The sequence below is a fragment of the Lepisosteus oculatus genome, chromosome 14 (genome assembly GCF_040954835.1).
Source record: "Lepisosteus oculatus isolate fLepOcu1 chromosome 14, fLepOcu1.hap2, whole genome shotgun sequence".
Classification (NCBI taxonomy): domain Eukaryota; kingdom Metazoa; phylum Chordata; class Actinopteri; order Semionotiformes; family Lepisosteidae; genus Lepisosteus; species Lepisosteus oculatus.
The window spans coordinates 43268283-43288234 of NC_090709.1; the positions used below are offsets into that span (position 1 = coordinate 43268283).

At 49.1% G+C, this 19952-nt stretch overlaps 3 protein-coding genes and 3 non-coding genes across 6 annotated transcripts; 4 read left to right on the forward strand and 2 right to left on the reverse strand.

Moving 5' to 3' along the window:
* Positions 1 to 2485: 2485 nt before the first annotated feature.
* LOC138243280 (uncharacterized) lies at positions 2486 to 6258 on the forward strand. Its single transcript, XM_069198869.1, has 4 exons — positions 2486 to 2546; positions 3002 to 3364; positions 4041 to 4399; positions 5800 to 6258. The coding sequence occupies exons 1-4, from the start codon at positions 2501 to 2503 to the stop codon at positions 5896 to 5898; spliced, it is 867 nt and encodes a 288-aa protein (XP_069054970.1). The 5' UTR covers positions 2486 to 2500; the 3' UTR covers positions 5899 to 6258.
* A 1012-nt stretch (positions 6259 to 7270) lies between these two features.
* On the reverse strand, positions 7271 to 10859 carry LOC107076012 (polymeric immunoglobulin receptor-like). The gene is made up of 5 exons (XM_069198842.1): positions 10658 to 10859; positions 10186 to 10518; positions 9576 to 9848; positions 9002 to 9286; positions 7271 to 8677 (listed from the first exon to the last, which is right to left on the reverse strand). Exons 1-5 carry the CDS (start codon positions 10698 to 10700, stop codon positions 8556 to 8558), a joined length of 1056 nt encoding a protein of 351 aa, XP_069054943.1. The 5' UTR covers positions 10701 to 10859; the 3' UTR covers positions 7271 to 8555.
* Positions 10860 to 14043: 3184 nt separating this feature from the next.
* LOC138243787 (U7 small nuclear RNA) lies at positions 14044 to 14099 on the forward strand. Its single transcript, XR_011192405.1, has one exon. It is a non-coding gene; the product is annotated as a U7 small nuclear RNA (small nuclear RNA).
* Positions 14100 to 14380: 281 nt separating this feature from the next.
* LOC138243288 (histone H4-like) lies at positions 14381 to 14721 on the reverse strand. Its single transcript, XM_069198881.1, has one exon. The coding sequence runs from the start codon at positions 14719 to 14721 to the stop codon at positions 14410 to 14412; it is 312 nt and encodes a 103-aa protein (XP_069054982.1). The 3' UTR covers positions 14381 to 14409.
* Positions 14722 to 15467: 746 nt separating this feature from the next.
* Positions 15468 to 15555, forward strand: trnay-gua (transfer RNA tyrosine (anticodon GUA)). Its single transcript is given in 2 exon segments — positions 15468 to 15504; positions 15520 to 15555. It is a non-coding gene; the product is annotated as a tRNA-Tyr (tRNA).
* Positions 15556 to 19176: 3621 nt separating this feature from the next.
* On the forward strand, positions 19177 to 19258 carry trnal-uag (transfer RNA leucine (anticodon UAG)). The gene has a single exon. It is a non-coding gene; the product is annotated as a tRNA-Leu (tRNA).
* Positions 19259 to 19952: the final 694 nt, after the last annotated feature.

Consider the following 19952-nt stretch of genomic DNA (forward strand, 5'->3'; position numbering starts at 1 on the left):
CACAGAGGGTGGTGGGAGTGTGGAACAAGCTACCAGCTTCTCTCCAGAGCTGGAGAAGACCCTCAGATCAATTCACTACCCTCTACCAAATAAGTCAGAATTATTTGGACTAAATGGCTCCTCGTTTGTAAGTAGAGATGAACAAAATCGCAAACATTAAAATCATGACATGACTGTTTCGTGGAAGAACAGACCTACTGTTCAATGAAGACATTAATAAATAATTAAAAGGTAACTGCTGTAGCTATCTATAACTGTTCTTAAATACCTTCACACTTCATTTCAAAGACATGCTATTTTAAACATTTACCAAATGTTCCATTAAATAAATACGGATATGACTTCTTGTTAAACATCTCAGGTGCTGACAAAAACAAACTAAAAAAACTTCACCGCGGTACCGGAGAGAAAATCGCTTTACCTTTTCTTTAATGGGGGTCCCGTTCAACCGCTGCGCAAGACGGGGAAGCAAGCTCAAGATTTTTTTTAATGAAAAAAAAACACTACAATTAACTAAAACCTCCCCCACTTCTTGGACGGAAAACGTGTGAAGTGATATCAAGATATCAAGCTGCGCCGCTTGTCAACACTGAGTCTGCAGACGTCCTCTTCCGGAACAGGCAACTGACCAATGAGCTTCGAGTAGCTGGTCAGGTGATGCAGGGAGCCCCCCCAGAGGATTCTGGGGAATGTAGTCCGACATTCTAGGGAATGTAGGTTGTGCTCTCGCGATGTCCCTAGGATCTAATGTGAGAAACAAGACCACACTGAGTCAATTGGGGGTGATCTGACCAAATACATTTTGCAGGCCACTGAGCAGAAACGTATTATGTTGGGGTTGTTATTCACATCGATCTCATGGTCACCACCAGAACTCCTTGAGTGTAAACCAAAAGCAACTATTGCTGTCCCAATACATTTAAAGGGAAGGCACGGTATTTGTCGTTATACTTACACAGGTGCATAGTATAGTGAAAAGTGACAATAGACAGTAACACAATAACAAAAACAGTGTAATAACATAACAGTGTAATCCAAACTGTGCAAATACGCCAGCAGAGAAAAGTATACAAACAGGACAGAAACAGTGCAAAAGTAATTCGGGAAACAGTGCAAAAAGAGTACAATGACTAATAAATAGCACAGTTTTAAGTACAGTTTCGGTTTGCGTTCAGTTGTCATGTATGTAGTGGTGTTGGATTAGGAAGAATTGAGGAGAGATCACAGTGTGGTGGGAGGGAGTGGGGGACACACAAGTCATGACTGGGGTGAGTGGGGAGTGCGGGCGCTCTCTCGTCTGTGATCTTCTACCCTGTATGTGATCTCTTTGATGTGATCCCCTATATGCAAATTAGTTTAGTGACTTTTGTCAGGAATCGGGAATCTTTACCAGTTACAAAAAAGACGGAGCAGACGGAATCTGGATTATTTTGTGCAGTAACTGCAGTAACTGCGCGATCTGCACGGATCTCCTACTGTACCTCGTTGCTGATGTGAAACAGGTGATCTCTCACAGCCGTCAAGTTGTGGACCGCGACACACACACACACCTAGCGGCCACGAGGAACAAGCAGACTCGAGGTGTCGACACTGGTTCGCACGCGTTCCGCCCCACGCGTGTCCGAGAGCGGAAACGACCCGGTCTTTCCTGTGCCGGCTGAGCCTGAACGCTTCGAACACGTTTCCGCACGGTGATCTTATAAAGAAAAAGAGCGTCTCTGTATTTTTATATTTCCATTGTATGTCTCGCCTTTTGATTCTGTACGTTTCTAACAGAATGTTAATTAAAAAAGGAATTCAACTTTAATAGAGGGAGCAGTGATAGACCATTCACGTTTGTGGATAAAATATTTAGCCACAACAATGAACAGATTAATGATACAAACGTCCTTTATCCCAATCAGATCTCACAAATTCACCCACAGTCACAGAAACGCGCCAGGTCCTTGTCATGCATCGCGTTGTGTGTGTGTGTGTGATGTCCCCAGCCTGTGTAAGGATGTATCTGTGTGTGTGACTTCCTGTGACCAGTAACACAGGCCCAGAGAGACAGGCCAGCAGCCCGCCCCCGCTCCACCTGTGTGAAGTGCTTGCTGTGGTTTTGAACTCAGCTCGCTGAAGTTCCGGTGGGGGGGGGAGATCAGGTCTGACTTGTGTGAAGGTACACCCCAAGAGCTCCCGCACGCTGCGTACTCCAGCCCCGTTTGAGCCGCTGAGATCTGGTTTTACTGAGCTTTTCTGCGAATGCACGACCCCCACCACCACCAAAGGGCGTCGGAGCAGTTCGGGGGTCCGGACGGCGCAGATCCCTGGTTGCAACAGCTCTGTCCCGTCGAAGGCCGGCGTCCGGACTCAACTGTGCGACCCGCCAACGGTGGAAAAAATGCCCTTTAATTGGGGGGGAGGGGGACGGCCAGCCAGAGGAAACGATACGTCGTCGTCTCTGGTGGTCTGAAGCCCAGCCACCGCCCTGGACCAACTGCCCCTGGACCGGGAGGAGATGGACGCGCCGGCGGCGGCGAGAATCGCGCTGGTCTTCCTCACCCGTGAGTAGGCTAGCGTCCCCGTCAAATGCGCCTCTTCGGGGTTCATGCACGGCCAGACCGGACCGGACCGGAGCGACGTTGCGCGCAAAAACGTGCGGCGCTCAAGCCGCTTGGCGGGCCGCGCTGGGGTCGAGGGCGCTGCTTTGGATTTGCTGTGCGGCGGAAGCGATTCAGATGAGCAAAATCGTGTTTTTTTCTGTTCTCTTCTTGATAAGCGGGGCATCCTCGCTCCTGAAACAGCAACGGAGCGTGAAACGTGTTTCCCTCTTAGTTCTGGGTACCAGTCCGAACCGGTACTTCATAAGGCCAGCAGTCTGAAATAAACCGCACCAATGAGCTTCGGTCCTCTGTAACTGTCCTGTTAGCGAGCAGTGTACCCGGACGGATCTGAAATCAGCCCGCCAGCCCCGTCCTGCCGGTGTCTGAGAAGGACTGACGCGAGTTTCCTGTCTCAGATGTCTGCATGACGCGGGGGCTCGGGGCCGAACCGGCCGCGGTCGTGGAGCTGCGGGTCCGAGCCGGAGACACGGTCACCCTGCCCTGCGGCATCAGGCACCTGAAGGAGACGCTGTGGATGATACAGCGGCCCCTGGAGATGCCGCTCATCGCCGCCGTCGCCCAGGTCAGCGGCTCCCAGGTCAACAAGGAGGTGGAAGAGGGGTACCGGTCTCGCCTCTCCCTCGTCCTCGAACCCTCGACCCTCTCCGTCAGCCTGACGCTCGCCAAACTGACGGAGTCCGACCGGGCGCTGTACTACTGCGCCGACAGAGCCGGCGGGCGGCTGAGCTTCGGAAACGGGACGGAGCTCGTCTTCCCCGGTGAGCCCCAGCCACCGCCCCTCAGCGCGGATCGCTCTGTCCTCAGCTCTCTGATCCGTTTTGCGGGCAAGAATACAATCGTTCATCTGCCGTCAGCCCTCCGGGAGAGCAGCACGTTGTGCTGAGGTCGGGTTTATGCAGTAGATTTACAGTTCCCCCCTAATTTCAACGACCAACCCCACCTTTTCTTTACCGTGCAGTGTCCTGGGCTCCTGTCAGCGTGAGATACATAGAAGGACATTTAAAACTGAGAACTGGAGGCTCTTCTGTACACAGAGGGGGGCGGGGGTGGGGAACAGGCTGCCCAGCCCTGTGGTTGAAGCCAATACCCTGGCTCCTCTCCAGACACAGCTGGGTGAGCTCCTCCAGTCAGGACAGGGGGCTCTTCTGTACACAGAGGGGGGTGGGGGTGGGGAACAAGCTGCCCAGCAGTGTGGTTGAAGCCGATACCCTGGCTTCTCTCCAGACACAGCTGGGTGAGCTCCTCCAGTCAGGACAGGAGGCTCTTCTGTACACAGAGGGTGGTGGGGGTGGGGAACAAGCTGCCCAGCCCTGTGGTTGAAGCCAATACTCTGGCACAATGGGGTTTCATTAGAGAGGTTCCCAGTCTGGGGCTCGGTGAGGTGACCCAGACACGGTCCCGGTCCCCTGAGGGCTGTTTCCTTGTCTGTGGCAGGAGGAGGCCCGGAGCGTTCCCCACCCGTTCACCTCCAGCTGTCCTGCCTGCTCGTCCTGCTGTCGGCTCTGCCTCTGAGCGCCCTGGTGTCCTCTTGCTGCGCCTACTGCCTGTTCGCGAGAGACGGTACGGCCGCTCGGCCCTGCTGGACAGGACCGTGTCCAGCTCCGTGCACTGTGAATCACGACGGGACCTCTCGCACCAGGAACAGGGATCCTACCTGTGAGAGCTGGTGTTCGCTCTGCCAGCTGCTGTGTCCTGGTCTTCCTAACCTCCTGCTGCAACGTCTCCCTACAGCTCCTGAGCTGTGTGTCGCCTGTCGGAAGAGATCGAGGGCAAGACGTCAGCCCAGCATTCTGGTAATTCAGACGTTACACTTTCTAGATCACAAGACGGCAACAGAACGAATCGCAAAATCTAAAGGGCAGCCGTGCTGGGGCTCTGGGTTCAATGATGGACCTGGGGTGCTGTCTGTGTGGAGTCTGCATGTTCCCTTCATGTTGGTGTGAGTGTCCTCCAGGAGCTCCAGTTTCCTCCCACAGTCCAGAGACAGGCTGGAGGGCTCATGGTAGGAAAACCATGAGCCCTCTAGTGTGTGTGTGTGTGTGCCCTGTGATGGACTGGTGTCCTGTCCAGGGTGTGTGAGTGTGTGTGTGTCCTGTGATGGACTGGTGTCCTGTCCAGGGTGTGTGTCTGTGTGTCCTATGATGGACTGGTGTCCTGTCCAGGGTGTGTGAGTGTCTGTGTCCTGTGATGGACTGGTGTCCCGTCCAGGGTGTGTGAGTGTGTGTGTGTGTCCTGTGATGGACTGGTGTCCTGTCCAGGGTGTGTGAGTGTGTGTGTGTGTCCTGTGATGGACTGCTGTCCTGTCCAGGGTGTGTGAGTGTGTGTGTGTGTCCTGTGATGGACTGCTGTCCTGTCCAGGGTGTGTGAGTGTGTGTGTGTGTCCTGTGATGGACTGGTGTCCTGTCCAGGGTGTGTGTGTGAGTGTGTGTGTGTCCTGTGATGGACTGGTGTCCTGTCCAGGGTGTGTGAGTGTGTGTGTCCTGTGATGGACTGCTGTCCTGTCCAGGGTGTGTGAGTGTGTGTGTGTGTCCTGTGATGGACTGCTGTCCTGTCCAGGGTGTGTGAGTGTGTGTGTGTGTCCTGTGATGGACTGCTGTCCTGTCCAGGGTGTGTGAGTGTGTGTGTGTGTCCTGTGATGGACTGGTGTCCTGTCCAGGGTGTGTGAGTGTGTGTGTGTGTCCTGTGATGGACTGCTGTCCTGTCCAGGGTGTGTGTGTGAGTGTGTGTGTGTCCTGTGATTGACTGCTGTCCTGTCCAGGGTGTGTGAGTGTGTGTGTCCTGTGATGGACTGCTGTCCTGTCCAGGGTGTGTGAGTGTGTGTGTGTGTCTTGTGATGGACTGCTGTCCTGTCCAGGGTGTGTGAGTGTGTCCTGTGATGGACTGGTGTCCTGTCCAGGGTGTGTGAGTGTGTGTGTGTCCTTTGATGGACTGCTGTCCTGTCCAGGGTGTGTGAGTGTGTGTGTTTGTCCTGTGATGGACTGCTGTCCTGTCCAGGGTGTGTGAGTGTGTGTGTCCTGTGATGGACTGGTGTCCTGTCCAGGGTGTGTGAGTGTGTGTGTCCTGTGATGGACTGCTGTCCTGTCCAGGGTGTGTGAACATGACACCAGCAGGGGGAGCTCAGGACAGGCTGCAGAGGGGCTGAGCTGATCTGGCTTCTCACTCCTGGTTTCCCTGTGGTCTCGCCCCCCTGCAGGCGGCGCCAGGCGATCAGACGCAGTACGAAAACGTCGAGGAGACCGTTCCCCCGGCCGCCCCCAGGAACAGAGACGTCCGCAGGACGAGGCCCGTCTAGTCCCTCCTCGGGGCTGCAGTCCGGCCGGAAACGAAGAGAGAGCGCTCCTCGTGCTCCAGTATCCCACCCGACCCGAAGCCACAGGGATCGGCTCCGCGGACCGCAGGCCCAGAGCTCCCTCTGTCCTCCGTGTGCCTCAGCCCTGTGTTTGTTTCGACTGGAGACAGCATGTACGAGCCACGCCTGTGAGCCGAAATAAACACAGGCCGTGCCCAGCTGCGTGTGCCCACCTTGTTCCCCGCAGAAACGCCAGCCCGGCCCTCTCCTCCCCCTCGGGAAGCCAGGCCGAGGGAGAGCGCGGGCGGAGAGAGGCCCCACGCCGCTGTGACCGCGCGCAGTGGACACAGCCGACACCAGAGACACTGGGGGGCTCCTCGGCTGGGGGTCTGCGATGAAAGAGCCGCGATTCGTCCTGCTGGGCGCAAATCAGGCTGGAGGCTCTGAGCGAGTTCTGGAAACGCAGGGCGAAGAGGCAGGGGGGAGACGGGGGGGCTCGGCCCGCAGAGGGGACAGAGAGTCTGTGTAGGCTGGCAGGAAGGGGCAGGGGGGCTGCGCTGGCGTAGGTGTGTGTGGGCCAACAGGAAGTAGAGTAAGACAGCGACACAGCACTGGCCTCAGCCCTGAGCAGGTCGCTGGGCCGCAGGGGCAGGGAGGGTGGAGCTCGTTCTCGGAGGTCCAGACAGAACGTCCCAGCCCGAGGCCTGACAGGACAGGAAGTGTGTGTGTGTGTGTGTGTCCTGGATCATGACAAGGAACAACCGAGTTCGATACAGCTCCCCATTCAGGACCAGGAGACAGGAGACCCCCGCTTGACTTTAGGATTATGCCGCCCTCTAGTGGGCTGGAACAGAAATTTCTACTCTGAGAGAATTTAGAAATAAAAACATGGCAGGATCTTTCAGGACATTTTAAAGACCACATCTGTGAGGCTACAGATCAGTATCTTTACACACAGTAAGAGAGTGTAGATGTTAAGTCAACAAAACAATTGCTTAACAGGACTTCTTTACTCGAACACTGACTGTAATGATCACATAGAGGTGAAGGATCAGAGCTGAGGCCTGGAGTCAGTGTCTTCGCCCAGTAGGAGCCGAGACAGGTACAAGTGGAGATGTGAAGATCTGACCAGCGTCTCCACTTCCCAGCCTGAGCTGGCAGGAACCCAGACTGGTCCCGGGCTGGAGAGTCACTACCAGCAGGGTATTTACTCAGCGTGATCTCCCCCTGACAGCCTGAACTGCCCCTCTCCCTGGAGCCTGAGGTCACTCTGAGCCGACAGCTGGACTGTACCTGAACATTCAGAAACTGGGACAGGACCTTCCCAGAGGACTTCATGAATACTAGGAGCCAAACAGAGACACACACACCTGGATATAAAAAAGTAGTTTTATTTATTATAAATTGCTAAAATACCGATCTCGGAGAGGTCAGCATTAGTAAAAATAATTTTATATGTAACTTTTTATCTAAAAATCATTTGTTCATTTTAATCTTGTGTAAATATATACAATATAAATATACAAGTAATTTATCTATAAGCCTAATCAAATACTATTTTAATTTCAAATTTCTTTAAAATGAAATTAAAGCAAAATATTGATTTTTATAAGTTTCATTTTTTAAAACATGTGGATTAAAAAGTTAAATTAGAAACTATTCAGTGCAGCCCTAAGTCCTGCCCCTACTGCAGTGTAACTCTCAAGTTTGGCAGCAGCACACGAAGGAGTCCTGAGGGCAGGTTTTTGTCCAGATGCATCTTTACAGATCCAGCGCCGAGGGGCTCTGTCAGCAGGGCTGGGCCCAGTGGAACCAGCAGAGGGAAGGTCCCAGTCAGTACCCAGCAGCTGCCACTAGGGGGCGGCAGAGTGTCAGGGCTGCCTGGGTCCTGAGGCTCTCTTCCTGATCTCTTCCATGTTTTGTTCAAGGCAGACTGGTGGTCTTTGTTCAGCTCTGCAGCAGGCAGGAGAGGGGCCCCTCTGTGTGACGGTGAGGCTCCTGTGGGGAGAGTCGCCCCTGGATGAAGATCAGGCTGGTGGAGGTGGGGAAGAGCTCTGTGGGTCCAGGGGGTCTCTCTCTGCCTGCGTCTTTGAAATACACACAAGCTGTGAGGGAATAAAAACTTAGTTCTATTGCGCTGAAATGTGGAAGGAGCTCAAGTTTACTGTGCAAAGGCCGGTCTGGCTTCCTGCACTGTCTGACGGGGATGTCCGACAGCTGCACCAGTAACTTGGCCGGCTACACTGGCTGTGATGGTCAGGTCACTGATCTCCTCCATCAGACAGCAGAGGCTCTTCCAGACTCGACTGGTCTTCAGGGTCAGCTGGGGTCGACCCTCCACTGAGCTCCTGGACTGTCGATTCTTCTTCACCTGCAGGAGGCTGCTCACCATCATCCTCCTCAGATGGATATCCTGAGTCTGTCTTCTGCTCTGGGTCTTTCACAATAACTGTGCCTAAAGGGATTCCTGCAGTAACACTGGGAGAACTGGATCCACTGGGAACTGAAGCAGACTGATTCACCACTGGAACAATCTCACTTCCTATACCATAGTCTTCCTCCATGTGCAGGGACACAGCATCACTGAACTTCTCAGATCCCTCAAGGATTCCATTTTCTTTATGGATATTAATATTGTTGCTTTCAGCTGGTATCATGTTTCACTCCTCTCTCATCTTCCACCGTCTCTGACACACAACAGCACCCAGTGCAGCACCCATCAGCACAGCCACTATCGCAGTGATGACTAAAACAATTCCAAGCCATGACACCCTCCTCATCTCTGAAAACACAAGAGCAGAGACAGTCACACAGAGAGCAAACCTACAACAGCAAGAAGGAAAAGAAAAACTATCCAGCAGCCGGTGTGAGAGAGAGTGTTCTTGCTGCCCAGTTTCACATCCCAGCTCAGAGCCCGAGAAACACCAGGAGAGGAGCTGGAAAACTGCCGTCTCTGAAACACCAGCTGACACACTGGACCTGTGTGATCGGCTTCAAACCACAGGAGAAAATCAGCACTGAAACAGCTCAAGTATTGTTTCTTCATAAGCAGGTAAGTTCAGGTGGAGATCAGTTTAACTCAGTTTGTCCTGTAATGAAGACTCACCTCCCCCAGTGACAGTGACGATCGCAGTGCTGATGGTGTTTCCCTGAAGGTCCCTCACTGTGTAGCTCCCCTGATCAGCTGGTGTGAGGGAGCGCAGTGTCAGAGAGCCGTCCTGCACCCACACTCTCTGCTCGTACCCGGGGCCAGGGAGCCCTGCGCTGCTCAGTAAGACTCTGGGAGACTGGGCAGATCCTGCAGGATCAAACAGCACCTTCACTGGAGCAGCAGTGTGGAGAGGGAGAGTCAGACTGTCTCCAGACTGCAGGGTGAGGACTTCTGATCGAGCTGAAATTCAAGGAAAGGAGCAGAGTGAAAGAATGATGCAGACAGCATGTAAAGACTGCACTCACTCAGAGGAGACAGTATGGATCACATTTAAGTCGTGAACTTGAAGAAAGTTTCATAACAGCAACAGTCATTTAGAGTTCTAAGTTCAAATATATTCAAGAACCTTAATGAAAAATCCTGAAAAATGAAATGTCAGGTAATCAATACCTAATCAAATACCTCCTATTGACCCCACACATCAGGGACTGACACTGGTGAAAGAGTCACACTGGAGCCCCACTCTCACCTCCCACAGTGACGTGGACAGTGCTGATGGGGGTCCCCTGGGAGTCCTGCACTGTGTAAGTGCCCCCGTCTTCAGCTCTCACACTGGAGATCTTCAGCACCTGGTCTTGAACCTTCAGCCTGCTGGAGTCTGGGGTCACAGTGCTGTCGAGCACAGAGCACAGCCTGCGAGACCCTCCTCCCTCAGGCCTGAACCACAGCTCTACAGCCTGCTGTGTGCGCAGAGGGACACTGAGGGGGTCTCCCCAGGAGAGACTGATGTTGTCCTCGTGTCCTACAGGAAGACATTGACAAGGGAGCGGTCAGCAACACCGGGCAAGTCACATGGTCTTCTCCCAGAATTCCCTGTCTGGTCTGAAGAGTGAATTCAGTCATATACCCCAACATCGTCTGAGTTGAGCCCTGGCTAAAATTCACCAGGGGTCCTGATCTGGGGTTTGGGATGAAGGAGATGGAAAAAAATGATAAACAGAAGATGCTGGTGCACCCTGGAGAACTGAGAGAGAAAACAGCTGTAGGTCAGGTTAGTCGACACGAGTCAGGAATCACTACACTGTAAACACCCGCTTCCCTCAAACTGCTCGGATCACAAGGGAGAGAAAGGAGATTACCTAGAACTGTGAGCTTCACATCTCCCAGGAATTTCCTGTCGCTGTTGTCATCCACAAATCGACACTCGTAGATATCTTGATCCGAGAACGTCACTTTATGAAGGATCAGGGAGAAATCCCCATCTCTCATCCTCTCTCTGGACAGCTCAGCTCTGTTCTCGAACCCTGGGTAAGTGTGGATTTGGCCACTGTAGAACTCCAGCACACGGCGGTCAGCTGTCTCCCACAGTACAATCTTCTTCTCCTCTGGAAAGTGTCTGTAGGAGCTCCCATCACAGGGCAGAGCGACAGTGTCCCCATAGAGCCCAGACACAGGGAGGAGAGCAGAGCACACTGGGAGACAGAGGACAGAGACAGAGAGACACTTCAGCTCCCTTAAAACACACAACAGTGAGACAGCTCTCTGGACGTGACTGTACCTGCTTGTGGACATTTCTTCACAGGCGAGCGAACGACAACTCTGATCTCTTACCTTGAGAGCAAAACACCGTCAGGACAACACCCAGGACCGTCATGATGAGGGACCTGCAGTAAGATTGCAATATGAGTGAGGCAATTAAAGCTGAAAAGAAAACCAGTGTCCACTGTGGTTTAAATTATCAGTTAGGAAAAGAGAGAGAAAGCTCTTTGTAAAATGATGAAAAAAGACACCAGGATCCAGCAACAAGGAGCACAGTGAATTGTACAAATAAAATGTACAACGTTGTAATAATTTTCAATATGTTCTTTCACACTAGAACAGCAAGATAAATGTGCACATTTCTCCCCATTTCCCATTTTCACTTACAGTGCCTTGCACAAGTATCCAAGTCCTATCCAAAGTTTACTAATGGAAACGAGCTCTTACTATCTGTTAATGCTCCGTGGTGGAATGGTGGGAGTCGGTGAAGGACAGGACCCGAACCCTGGCGCAGACGTACTGCAGACGGAAGGCGGCCAGGGAGAGGAAGGAAGCTGCACGACTCCAGAGGCAACTCGAGGAGGAGTACAGCTCGGCTAACGGGGAGGAGCCTTCAATTCAGCCTGGACGAGAGCGACAAGGTAGAAGCGGCCACCGCTTTCTACATGGAGCTCTTTTCAGAAAAGCAGACGGAGGTGGAGGCAGGCGATGCTTTTCTGGAGGGGCTGACGGCACGAGTACCGGAGGAGGTGAGGGAGGACTTGGAGGGTCCGATCACGGCCGAGGAGCTGAAGGCGGCGCTCTTGTCCATGGAGAATGGCAAGGTGCCGGGGCCGGACGGACTCCCCAAGGAATTCTACACCTGCTTCTGGGACACCCTGGCGGCAGATCTGGTGGAAGTGGCACAGGAGATCTTCCGCCGGGGGAAACTCGGAGACACCATGAGGGAGGGCATCATCTCCCTGCTCTTCAAGGGAGGAGACGCCGCCGACCTCAAAAACTGGAGGCCGATCACGATGCTCTGCGTGGACGTAAAGATCCTGTCCAAGCTCCTGACCGGCAGACTGAGAACCGCCCTCCCCCACATCATCCACAGCGACCAGACGTGTGGGGTGGAAGGGCGATCCGTCAGCTGGAACCTCCAGCTGACCAGAGACGCCATCGCCTGGGCCGAGGACTGGAACGTGCCCATGATGGTGGTCAGCCTGGACCAGGAGAAAGCCTTCGACAGAGTGAACCACAGCTATCTGTTCAGGGTGCTGGAACGCTTCGGTTTCGGAGAGAGTTTCAGCCGCTGGATTCAGATTCTGTACTCTGACGTGGGCAGCAGAGTGAACGTGAACGGAAACCTGGGGGATTTCATTCCCCAGGAATCAGGAGTGCGACAGGGCTGCCCCCTTTCACCCCTTCTCTATGTTCTCTTCACAGAGCCCTTAGCAGAGGCGGTGAGACGGGACCCCGTCATCGACTAACCCTAACCCTGAAGATCTCCCAGTACGCCGACGACACGACGCTGTTCCTGAGGTCGGACAGGGGGCTGAGGAGGGCCCTGCAGGTCATGGAGCAATACTCCAGAGCCTCGGGGTCGAAGCTCAACCGCCGAAAGAGCAAACTGAAGTTCTTCGGGCCCTGGAAGCACAGGACGACGGCGCCGGAGGGTCTCGAGCTCTGCACGGAGCCCCTCAGAATACTGGGGGTTTCCTTCCAGAGCCGGGACAACGAGACCAACAACTGGACCGAGAGGATCGCCAAGGTGAACACGAAGCTGGGTCTGTGGAAAACGCGGTCGCTGTCCTACACAGGGAAAGTGATGGTGTTGAAAGCAGACATCCTGCCGGCTTTGGTTTACCTGGCGGTGGTGTACCCGCTGCCGGCCAGACTCAGACGGGCGCTGCAAGGGATGATCTTTGGCTTCGTCTGGGGCGGCAGGTACGAGTCCATCATGAGAAACCGGATGTGTCAGCCGGTCGAGGAAGGGGTTCGGGATGTCCCACATTTCCCCCTGAAACTCGACTGCATCTTCTACTGCAACCTCTGTCGGGCGCTGCGGGAGCCCATTGGCCACAAGTACCAGTACTTTGTCAGGCTGTGGCTCTCCGTCCCGATGAGGCACTTGGTCCAGTGGTCAAACACTGGGTCCAAGGCAGAGAGGCGACCGAAGTTCTACACCCACGCTGTCAAGTGGAGCAGGAGGTACGAGGCCACGAGACAGCCAGAGCTCTGCACCAACCACAGAGCCCTGTACAAAGAGGTGAGGGGGCATTTGGTCGCTGACGAAAGGCTGCAGGTTCCCAGACAAGTCTGGGAAAGGACACAGCCCAAAGAACTTGACAACCAACTGAAGGACCTCAACTGGATGGCTGTACACAAGAGACTGGCTACCAGAGAGGTCCTCTACAGACACTCGCTAACCAGGAATCCGCATTGCCCCCGGGACACGTGTTTTGTCGAGGAGACTCAGGAGCATGTGTTCTGGAGCTGCCTCTTCGCCAAGGTGGTGTGGGGCAGAATGGACAACATTATGCAACTCCTGGGAAAGGATGCGGTGCTCAGTTACCAGTACATTCTGCTGGGGGCTGGCACCCACCAGACTGGACAAGGGGACACAGGACCTGTGGGGGCTGCTACTGTCCCTCACAAAACAATGACTGTGGAAGGCGAGGAACACTCTCATCCGGCACAACATAAAGTGGGGGGCGAGGGAGCTGGAGGAGAGGATCCTGGCGGACCTCAGGAGGAGGACGAAGCACCACGTCGCCAAATGGGGTTTCCCCACGGCGAGGGAGCGCTGGAATGGACTTTGGGCCATATACAGGGATTAAAGGACAATAGCAAGTGGTAGGTTTGGAGGGACTCTCTTAATTGCGCAAATCCGCCCCCACTTGCAAAGATTGATAACGGACAATCAATCTCCGTTCCGCCGTTGTTTTTTATTCCATGGAGTGCTAATATGAGTGAGATGTTCCTTTTGAGATGTTTTCTTTTTGCGGAATAAAGTATATTTTGTAGAACAAAAAAAATCTTATGACAAGGTTTACAAGTTATCTGTTGAACTACATTCTAATAGGTGTGGTCACATTCCAGGTCATTTGTTTACGTTTTTGTTTCTGCAGCAACTGTTAGATGAAATGTGCTAATATGTAACCTAACTCCAGTGTGAATAACTAGAAGAGGGGAGCAGCTCCACTCCAGACCAAGGGAGCTTTGAGATTGGCTGGGCCAGATCTCTCATTTGCATATCTGATTTGGAAATATAACACTACACCCCCTTCTTGCATGGATTTAACTTGCACCCAAGAGTCCCCTACTGTGTATTGCTACTTATTTTTTTATGATAAGTGGTGATTACCAGTTGACAGGTTTTATTTGTTGAATTATAAATGGTTTTGTATTATCATCCTGAATGGCCTGTACTCAAGGTTTGGTAGGGAATGTGTTTTCATTTCATTTACCAAATTGAATTTTTGCTCTTTTAGTATTTGTCTAGAAGGCTTTCTGAAGTCAGGAAGCCCATTTATTTGGTGAAAAAAGATTCTGTATTAATATTAATATTGCTCATACAACATAAATAGGGTCTTTTATGAATAAAAAGATCTTGCACTTGGAAATCTTGATAAAGCTGTGTGCTTCCATACACTCGAGCAGTTTTGATTCCTAATATTTGACCTTAGGTGTGGGAACGGGTCTTTTTTGCATTTGATTTCCAATTGATCAGCACAGATCAGCATAGAAAATAGACCCATAAAGCAACCTCAGCAGTGACAAATGTCACTGGGTCACTTGGGTTTATACGTCAGGGTCCGGTAGTGAAGCTCCGCTCCTGTTTAGCCTCCGAAGCCGTACAGGGTGCGGCCCTGGCGCTTCAGCACGTACACCACGTCCATGGCGGTGACGGTCTTCCTCTTGGCATGCTCGGTGTAGGTGACGGCGTCGCGGATGACGTTCTCCAGGAACACCTTCAGCACCCCGCGGGTCTCCTCGTAGATCAGCCCGGAGATCCGCTTCACTCCCCCACGGCGAGCCAGGCGGCGGATGGCGGGCTTGGTGATTCCCTGGATGTTGTCACAGAGAACCTTATGGTGACGCTTAGCGCCTCCTTTCCCGAGTCCCTTTCCGCCTTTGCCTCTTCCAGACATCTTCTAGTTATCAGCTGTGAACACGACACACACTGCTCATCTTTGATGTATAATAGACATCTTTCTTTGATGTCTATTAGACATCAAAGAAAGATTTTTATAGGTGTAGAAACTAGTAAATAAAGCCAATGATTTGTTTTAGAAATGTATTCTTAAAATATACAATTATTCACACCTTAACAATATGTAGTTCAAATTATACATTATATACAATATTGTATTCAAATGTCTAATCATTATAAAAAACACAACTAGTAAACTTCAGTTACAAATTCTAGTAACATGGCAATATATATAGTAATGACAAACACAAACTAATTACATGAACACGCTAATATTTAACTCAAAACCACATTTCGATTCAGATATAAATTTTTAAAATTTACAACTTCTTTATTTTCACGAAAATATTATTAATGTAGCACAAACGCTACTTTCTAATAAAGACAAAAAGAAACAGTTTTGTGTCTCATGGTGATCCTCCTCTCGAGACTAATGAAATGTTTAATATGATCCCTCGAGGAAAAAAAGGAATCAATTTCCGCCTGTAATGATTGATGCCCCATCAAACATTTTGTAATATCCCTGGAAGTTTATACAGTAGAATTCTGGTTCGTGGCTTAAATTCAAGGTAAATGAGACTAAGGAAACGAGTTGGAAACTTGATGTCGAAGTGGGATTTAAATCACCCATTTCACATTTTACTTCATTGGGCAGTATGTGCCTGAAAGCAATGCCACAGCATCCCTTCGATAGCTCAGTTGGTAGAGCGGAGGACTGTAGTAGAGTCAACAAGGAATCCTTAGGTCGCTGGTTCGATTCTGGCTCGAAGGAAGGTGCTTTTTGTGTAATTTAATCAAAGAGTTAAAAACGTTTTATTCAGACATTGATCAAAAGCTCAATAATCGACTAAGCAAAGGCTCCTGTTCCGAATTCAGCCCACGTCTGATTGTCTTGTTTTGGCCAAGATCTGATCTTTGAATTAAGGGACTAGACTGTCTGCTTTGTAATTCAAAAATACATACAAATGTCAAGTTTTTTGTAGATATAAAGGTGTTCTCTGTTTTCAAAGGATAGGTACTTAATTGGCATAATGATTTGGTATTGATTTTGTATCGTTGTATTATAAAGTTTGTGCTTTCTGTGTTTTTATCGTATTGTGAACTTATTTTTTAAACAAATGCTTACAAAGGCAAACACGGCACACATCTGTTTATACCAGCGGTGAATTGTACATTTTTATTAAGTACAAGCTACTGTGCACTTCTGGGAGTATAACAGGTTCGATATAAAGTGGCAAAAATATAAAAGGGGAAAATACCCCAGACTGCATGTAAAGCCCTCATTGTGACTGTTTTAGATAAAATGGCGTACTGTGCACGAAGTGTTGCAGAAACACAATCTGATATTTTGATACAGGTAGGCCAGCGCTTCCAAAGCACAAAAATTCGTATTCTATATTCTGGTCGCTTGCAGATTAGAATGGCATATGTTTAGCAATAATATTATTTATGGTACCTGAAAGTTTCAGGTTGTAGCACAAAGCTAAGGTATGCGTATACGTGATCTGACAACTGGAATCAATTTCCTGTCGTTAAACTCTGTTTATTTTTAAGTTGAGGCCCAGGATCCAAATCTTCAGTTCTGATTTTTTAAAGTGATATCTTTCCTTCCTGTCGTGGAAGTCACACGATGTGAGCAATTGTTTTTTTTACGTTGCGATCCAAAGAGCCTCAGACGCACAGTCTAACAGTAACCAAACCAGAATGGATTCTGCTGGGAGCCGGGCTGAGCTCATTCTCACTCCCTGTGCTGAAAACAGAATTAGCTCTTCCCCGAACATCGTCTACAGATCACTTGTGCGCTTTTAACCTTCTCGCAGCTACGGGCGAGACTGACGCTCATGATATGAAGGCACCCGCTGGAACACATTCTCTAACTCTCACAATCGCGACAGACTTCGCTTTTTTTTAAAAAAGTAGATATAGCCCTGAAAAAAGCATTAGCTTTATCAGTTTTTACATTAATCTATTTTGAATCAAAGTTTGATTTTTTTATTGCATTTTACATTATAATAATAATAATTATCATCATCATCATTATTGCTTACACTTATATAGCGCTGTTCTGGATACTCCACTCAATGCGCTTTACAGGTAATGGGGACTCCCCTCCACCACCACCATTCTCCTGAATGATCACAGGACCTCGGTTTTACGTCTCAGCCGAAGGACGGCACCTGTTTACAGTTTAGTGTCCCCGTCATTGTACTGGGGTATTAGGACCCGCATGGACCGCAGGGTATGCACCCAGCGACAGAAACCAGATGTGTGTCGGGCTCGGCTGTGAGCAGGACAATGACGTCACGGGGAAAAAGTAGAGGAAATCAAAACGGTTCTATAAAAGACCTGTGTCAGCTGTTGGTTTGCAGTCTGGACTCTAAATCCTCCGATCCGATTTTAAATCTCTCTAATACCTGAGCGGCTTCTTCCGAGTATTTATTCGTATACTTATTAGTAGTATGAAGGATGTGACAAATTTATGATTTCTTGGAACAAAATGGTTTTAATTTGCATTCGAAATGAAGCGGAATTTTAGCGCGACACACAAACCCTTTGTCTTTTTTAGATAGTGATTTTTAAACAGATATAAATGTAGAAAACGTGTTTTATTTTAGCACTACAATAGCAGGGTCAGTGGCGTAATGAATAACGCGTCAGGACTTCCATCAGAAAATTATACTGTAGGTTGGACTGCCGTCTGGCTTGTTTCGTTTATACCACTTACATTCTTTTATATAAATGAACTCCACCTGAAAGCTATAGAACACACTTTAGGTAAGTTGTCTGCAGCCTCATGCGAATTTCAACAACTTACCCAAAACACTGTACTGTCTGGAGTTCAGCTCCAGCTCTGAACTCAATTGCAATGAAAAACCATGCGTAACAAAACTGGAGAACAGCTGAACTTGTGCTCAGTTCGGTGATGAGGGTTCAGAACTGTCCTTGTTGTAATTAGCACGAACTGCACAGGCTCTGAATCAGACCATGTCAATTAGTCTGATCAGTGTAGGACACGTTAATGTAGAATTATTAATAGGCTTATTAGTTAGTTAGTTAGTTCAGGTTTACCCACCTGAACTAATGTAGAATTATTACTTGGTCTGTCTCTTGTTTGTATATAAATGAATGTCTCTGACAACTTAATGTTAGTTTTACGATGTAGGTCAGGCGTTGACATATGCACGAGTATACGAAATGTCTCACTCCTGATTCAACTCATGTTCTATAGGAGATTGGCGATTCCTCCTGTTTCTCGTACAACCATATCAGAACAGAAGACTGTGTCACCCATCTGTGATTCAAGATCGACTCGCATCTTTATCCCTTTTTTGTTCGTGATCATTATTTTCTTTAGTTATGATCAATATTGAACTTTTTTTAAATGAAATGACAATAATCAAACATGCAGGCAGATTTTTGAAAAGTATTCGGAATTGACAGGATGCCCCTTTGGAACAGTCGTCAGAAAATGTGAGAAAATGAAAGTTATGTAAGCTCTCACACAAAGCATTGAAGATTGGAATCTGAGTGTAAAAAAGCTACCCGTCTCCCAATGATAGGCAGGGATACACACCATGACTCGAATAGACTCAGCGAACTTTAACACCTATGATATTACGAGTGCTTTGCACGTGTCGAATTTCAAGAAGGAACTACTACAACAGTTTGAACATAATTCAATACCACCGGCAAAGTCCAATACCGGCAGCTTCTGAGAAAATAATGTTCACTCATGGAATTTGGTCTTTGAATGGCTGGCGGGAAAATTCATTTATACTCCTTTTGCACCCTCAGCTGAAACATGTTAAAATAACAACGCAGATTTGTTGGAGAACCTGACAAGAATGATTGGGTTAGTACTGTATGTATTCTTGTATATTTACTTTAATTTTAATATAAATGTAAACATGCATGCTGTATAAGCTATTGTAATTTTAAAATATGTTAGCTGAGGATGCGAGGGGGGCTATTATACCTTGTGAAACACGCAAGGAACCGTAAAAAAGGCTGATATTTGAATAAAATTGGCGATCACAAGAAAACCACAATTTATGTGGTATTATCATCAATATCCTTCAAAATCGACGTTCAAATGAAGGATTTGAAGAAACTATGAAAAAAGCAATAGTAGTAGGAGAGGATTTTGATTTTTGCTCTTCAAGTCAGTAGATCGACGTAGAGTTGCGCCCCTACAAACAGCACAAAGGATGAAACCCACCTCCTTCGTTATTGCTATGTTTGTGCCGGTGAAAGTAGCGTTTGTGCTATTGAAAGCATCTCGGAAGGTGAAGGTGCAGTCACTTCCACATGTCATGATATCATTAGATCCGACGACAAGAGCTGAAGCCCCCCAGTCCAAGCCAGCAATGTGAGGAAGATGAACATGGAGGAAGGTAGCGTGGCCGAGCGGTCTAAGGCGCTGGATTTAGGCTCCAGTCTCTCTGGGGGCGTGGGTTCGAATCCCACCGCTGCCAAATGTTAGTGTTTTAAGACCTGCAATACGATCAGTAAAAGTGCTTTTTGTTAGGCTGCAGGAGGTGTTAAGAGATAGACTTTCTAAAAGACAGGCTTAACATCAAGGCAGAAAAAAAATTTTGTTTTCTCAACAGAAATTCTCTTTGGCACGTTCAGCTTTATGTAGGGAACAACATCTGCCAAGATCACTTTTGAGGCAGTGCACATGATAGTGTACCGGCAAGTACAGTACATTTAATATTGGCTGTGGTGGTGAGCTGCTTTTGTCTGTGAAACTTTTAATTCTTCACGCCGAATTGTTGGCAGGGGTAAAGCTTATTAAATCTTTGAACATAGCGCTCCATCAGAAGTACTTTGTTCGTGATCAAAAGAGATCAGAGGATTAACTTCATGAATTCACATAGCATACCTTACAGGAAAGATTTAAAAGGGGAATTGATTGTGCTTCCTGATGTTGTTCCTGTGGTTTCTTTGGATACAAAGGTGAATGTTCTTTGACATTCTGCTAGAGTATCCACTGGGTGAGCTTTATCAATTAGCTCGGATAGGTCATCGGTGCTCCGTCTCCGGAAAATAATCAGCACTGTCGATCACGAGTTTACAGATTTCTCCAAATAACAACTATACATTTTAACCCAGCGGTTAGCATTCCTTCAATCCAATAGTTTTACTCTGGGTAAAAAGCAGCGCAAT

What these genes read in the sequence shown, in the direction of transcription:
- LOC107076012 (XM_069198842.1), bottom strand. Translation starts at nt 10,700, where the DNA reads ATGACGGTCCTGGGTGTTGTCCTGACGGTGTTTTGCTCTCAAG. An exon ending in GACGGTGTTTTGCTCTCAAG is followed by an intron (nt 10,519 to 10,657) that starts GTAAGAGATCAG and finishes TCTGTCTCCCAG; the next exon opens with TGTGCTCTGCTCTCCTCCCT. An exon ending in TGTCCACGTCACTGTGGGAG is followed by an intron (nt 9,287 to 9,575) that starts GTGAGAGTGGGG and finishes CTTGAATTTCAG; the next exon opens with CTCGATCAGAAGTCCTCACC.
- LOC138243288 (XM_069198881.1), bottom strand. Translation starts at nt 14,721, where the DNA reads ATGTCTGGAAGAGGCAAAGGCGGAAAGGGACTCGGGAAAGGAGGCGCT.
- LOC138243280 (XM_069198869.1), top strand. Translation starts at nt 2,501, where the DNA reads ATGGACGCGCCGGCGGCGGCGAGAATCGCGCTGGTCTTCCTCACCC. An exon ending in CGCGCTGGTCTTCCTCACCC is followed by an intron (nt 2,547 to 3,001) that starts GTGAGTAGGCTA and finishes TTCCTGTCTCAG; the next exon opens with ATGTCTGCATGACGCGGGGG. An exon ending in GACGGAGCTCGTCTTCCCCG is followed by an intron (nt 3,365 to 4,040) that starts GTGAGCCCCAGC and finishes TGTCTGTGGCAG; the next exon opens with GAGGAGGCCCGGAGCGTTCC.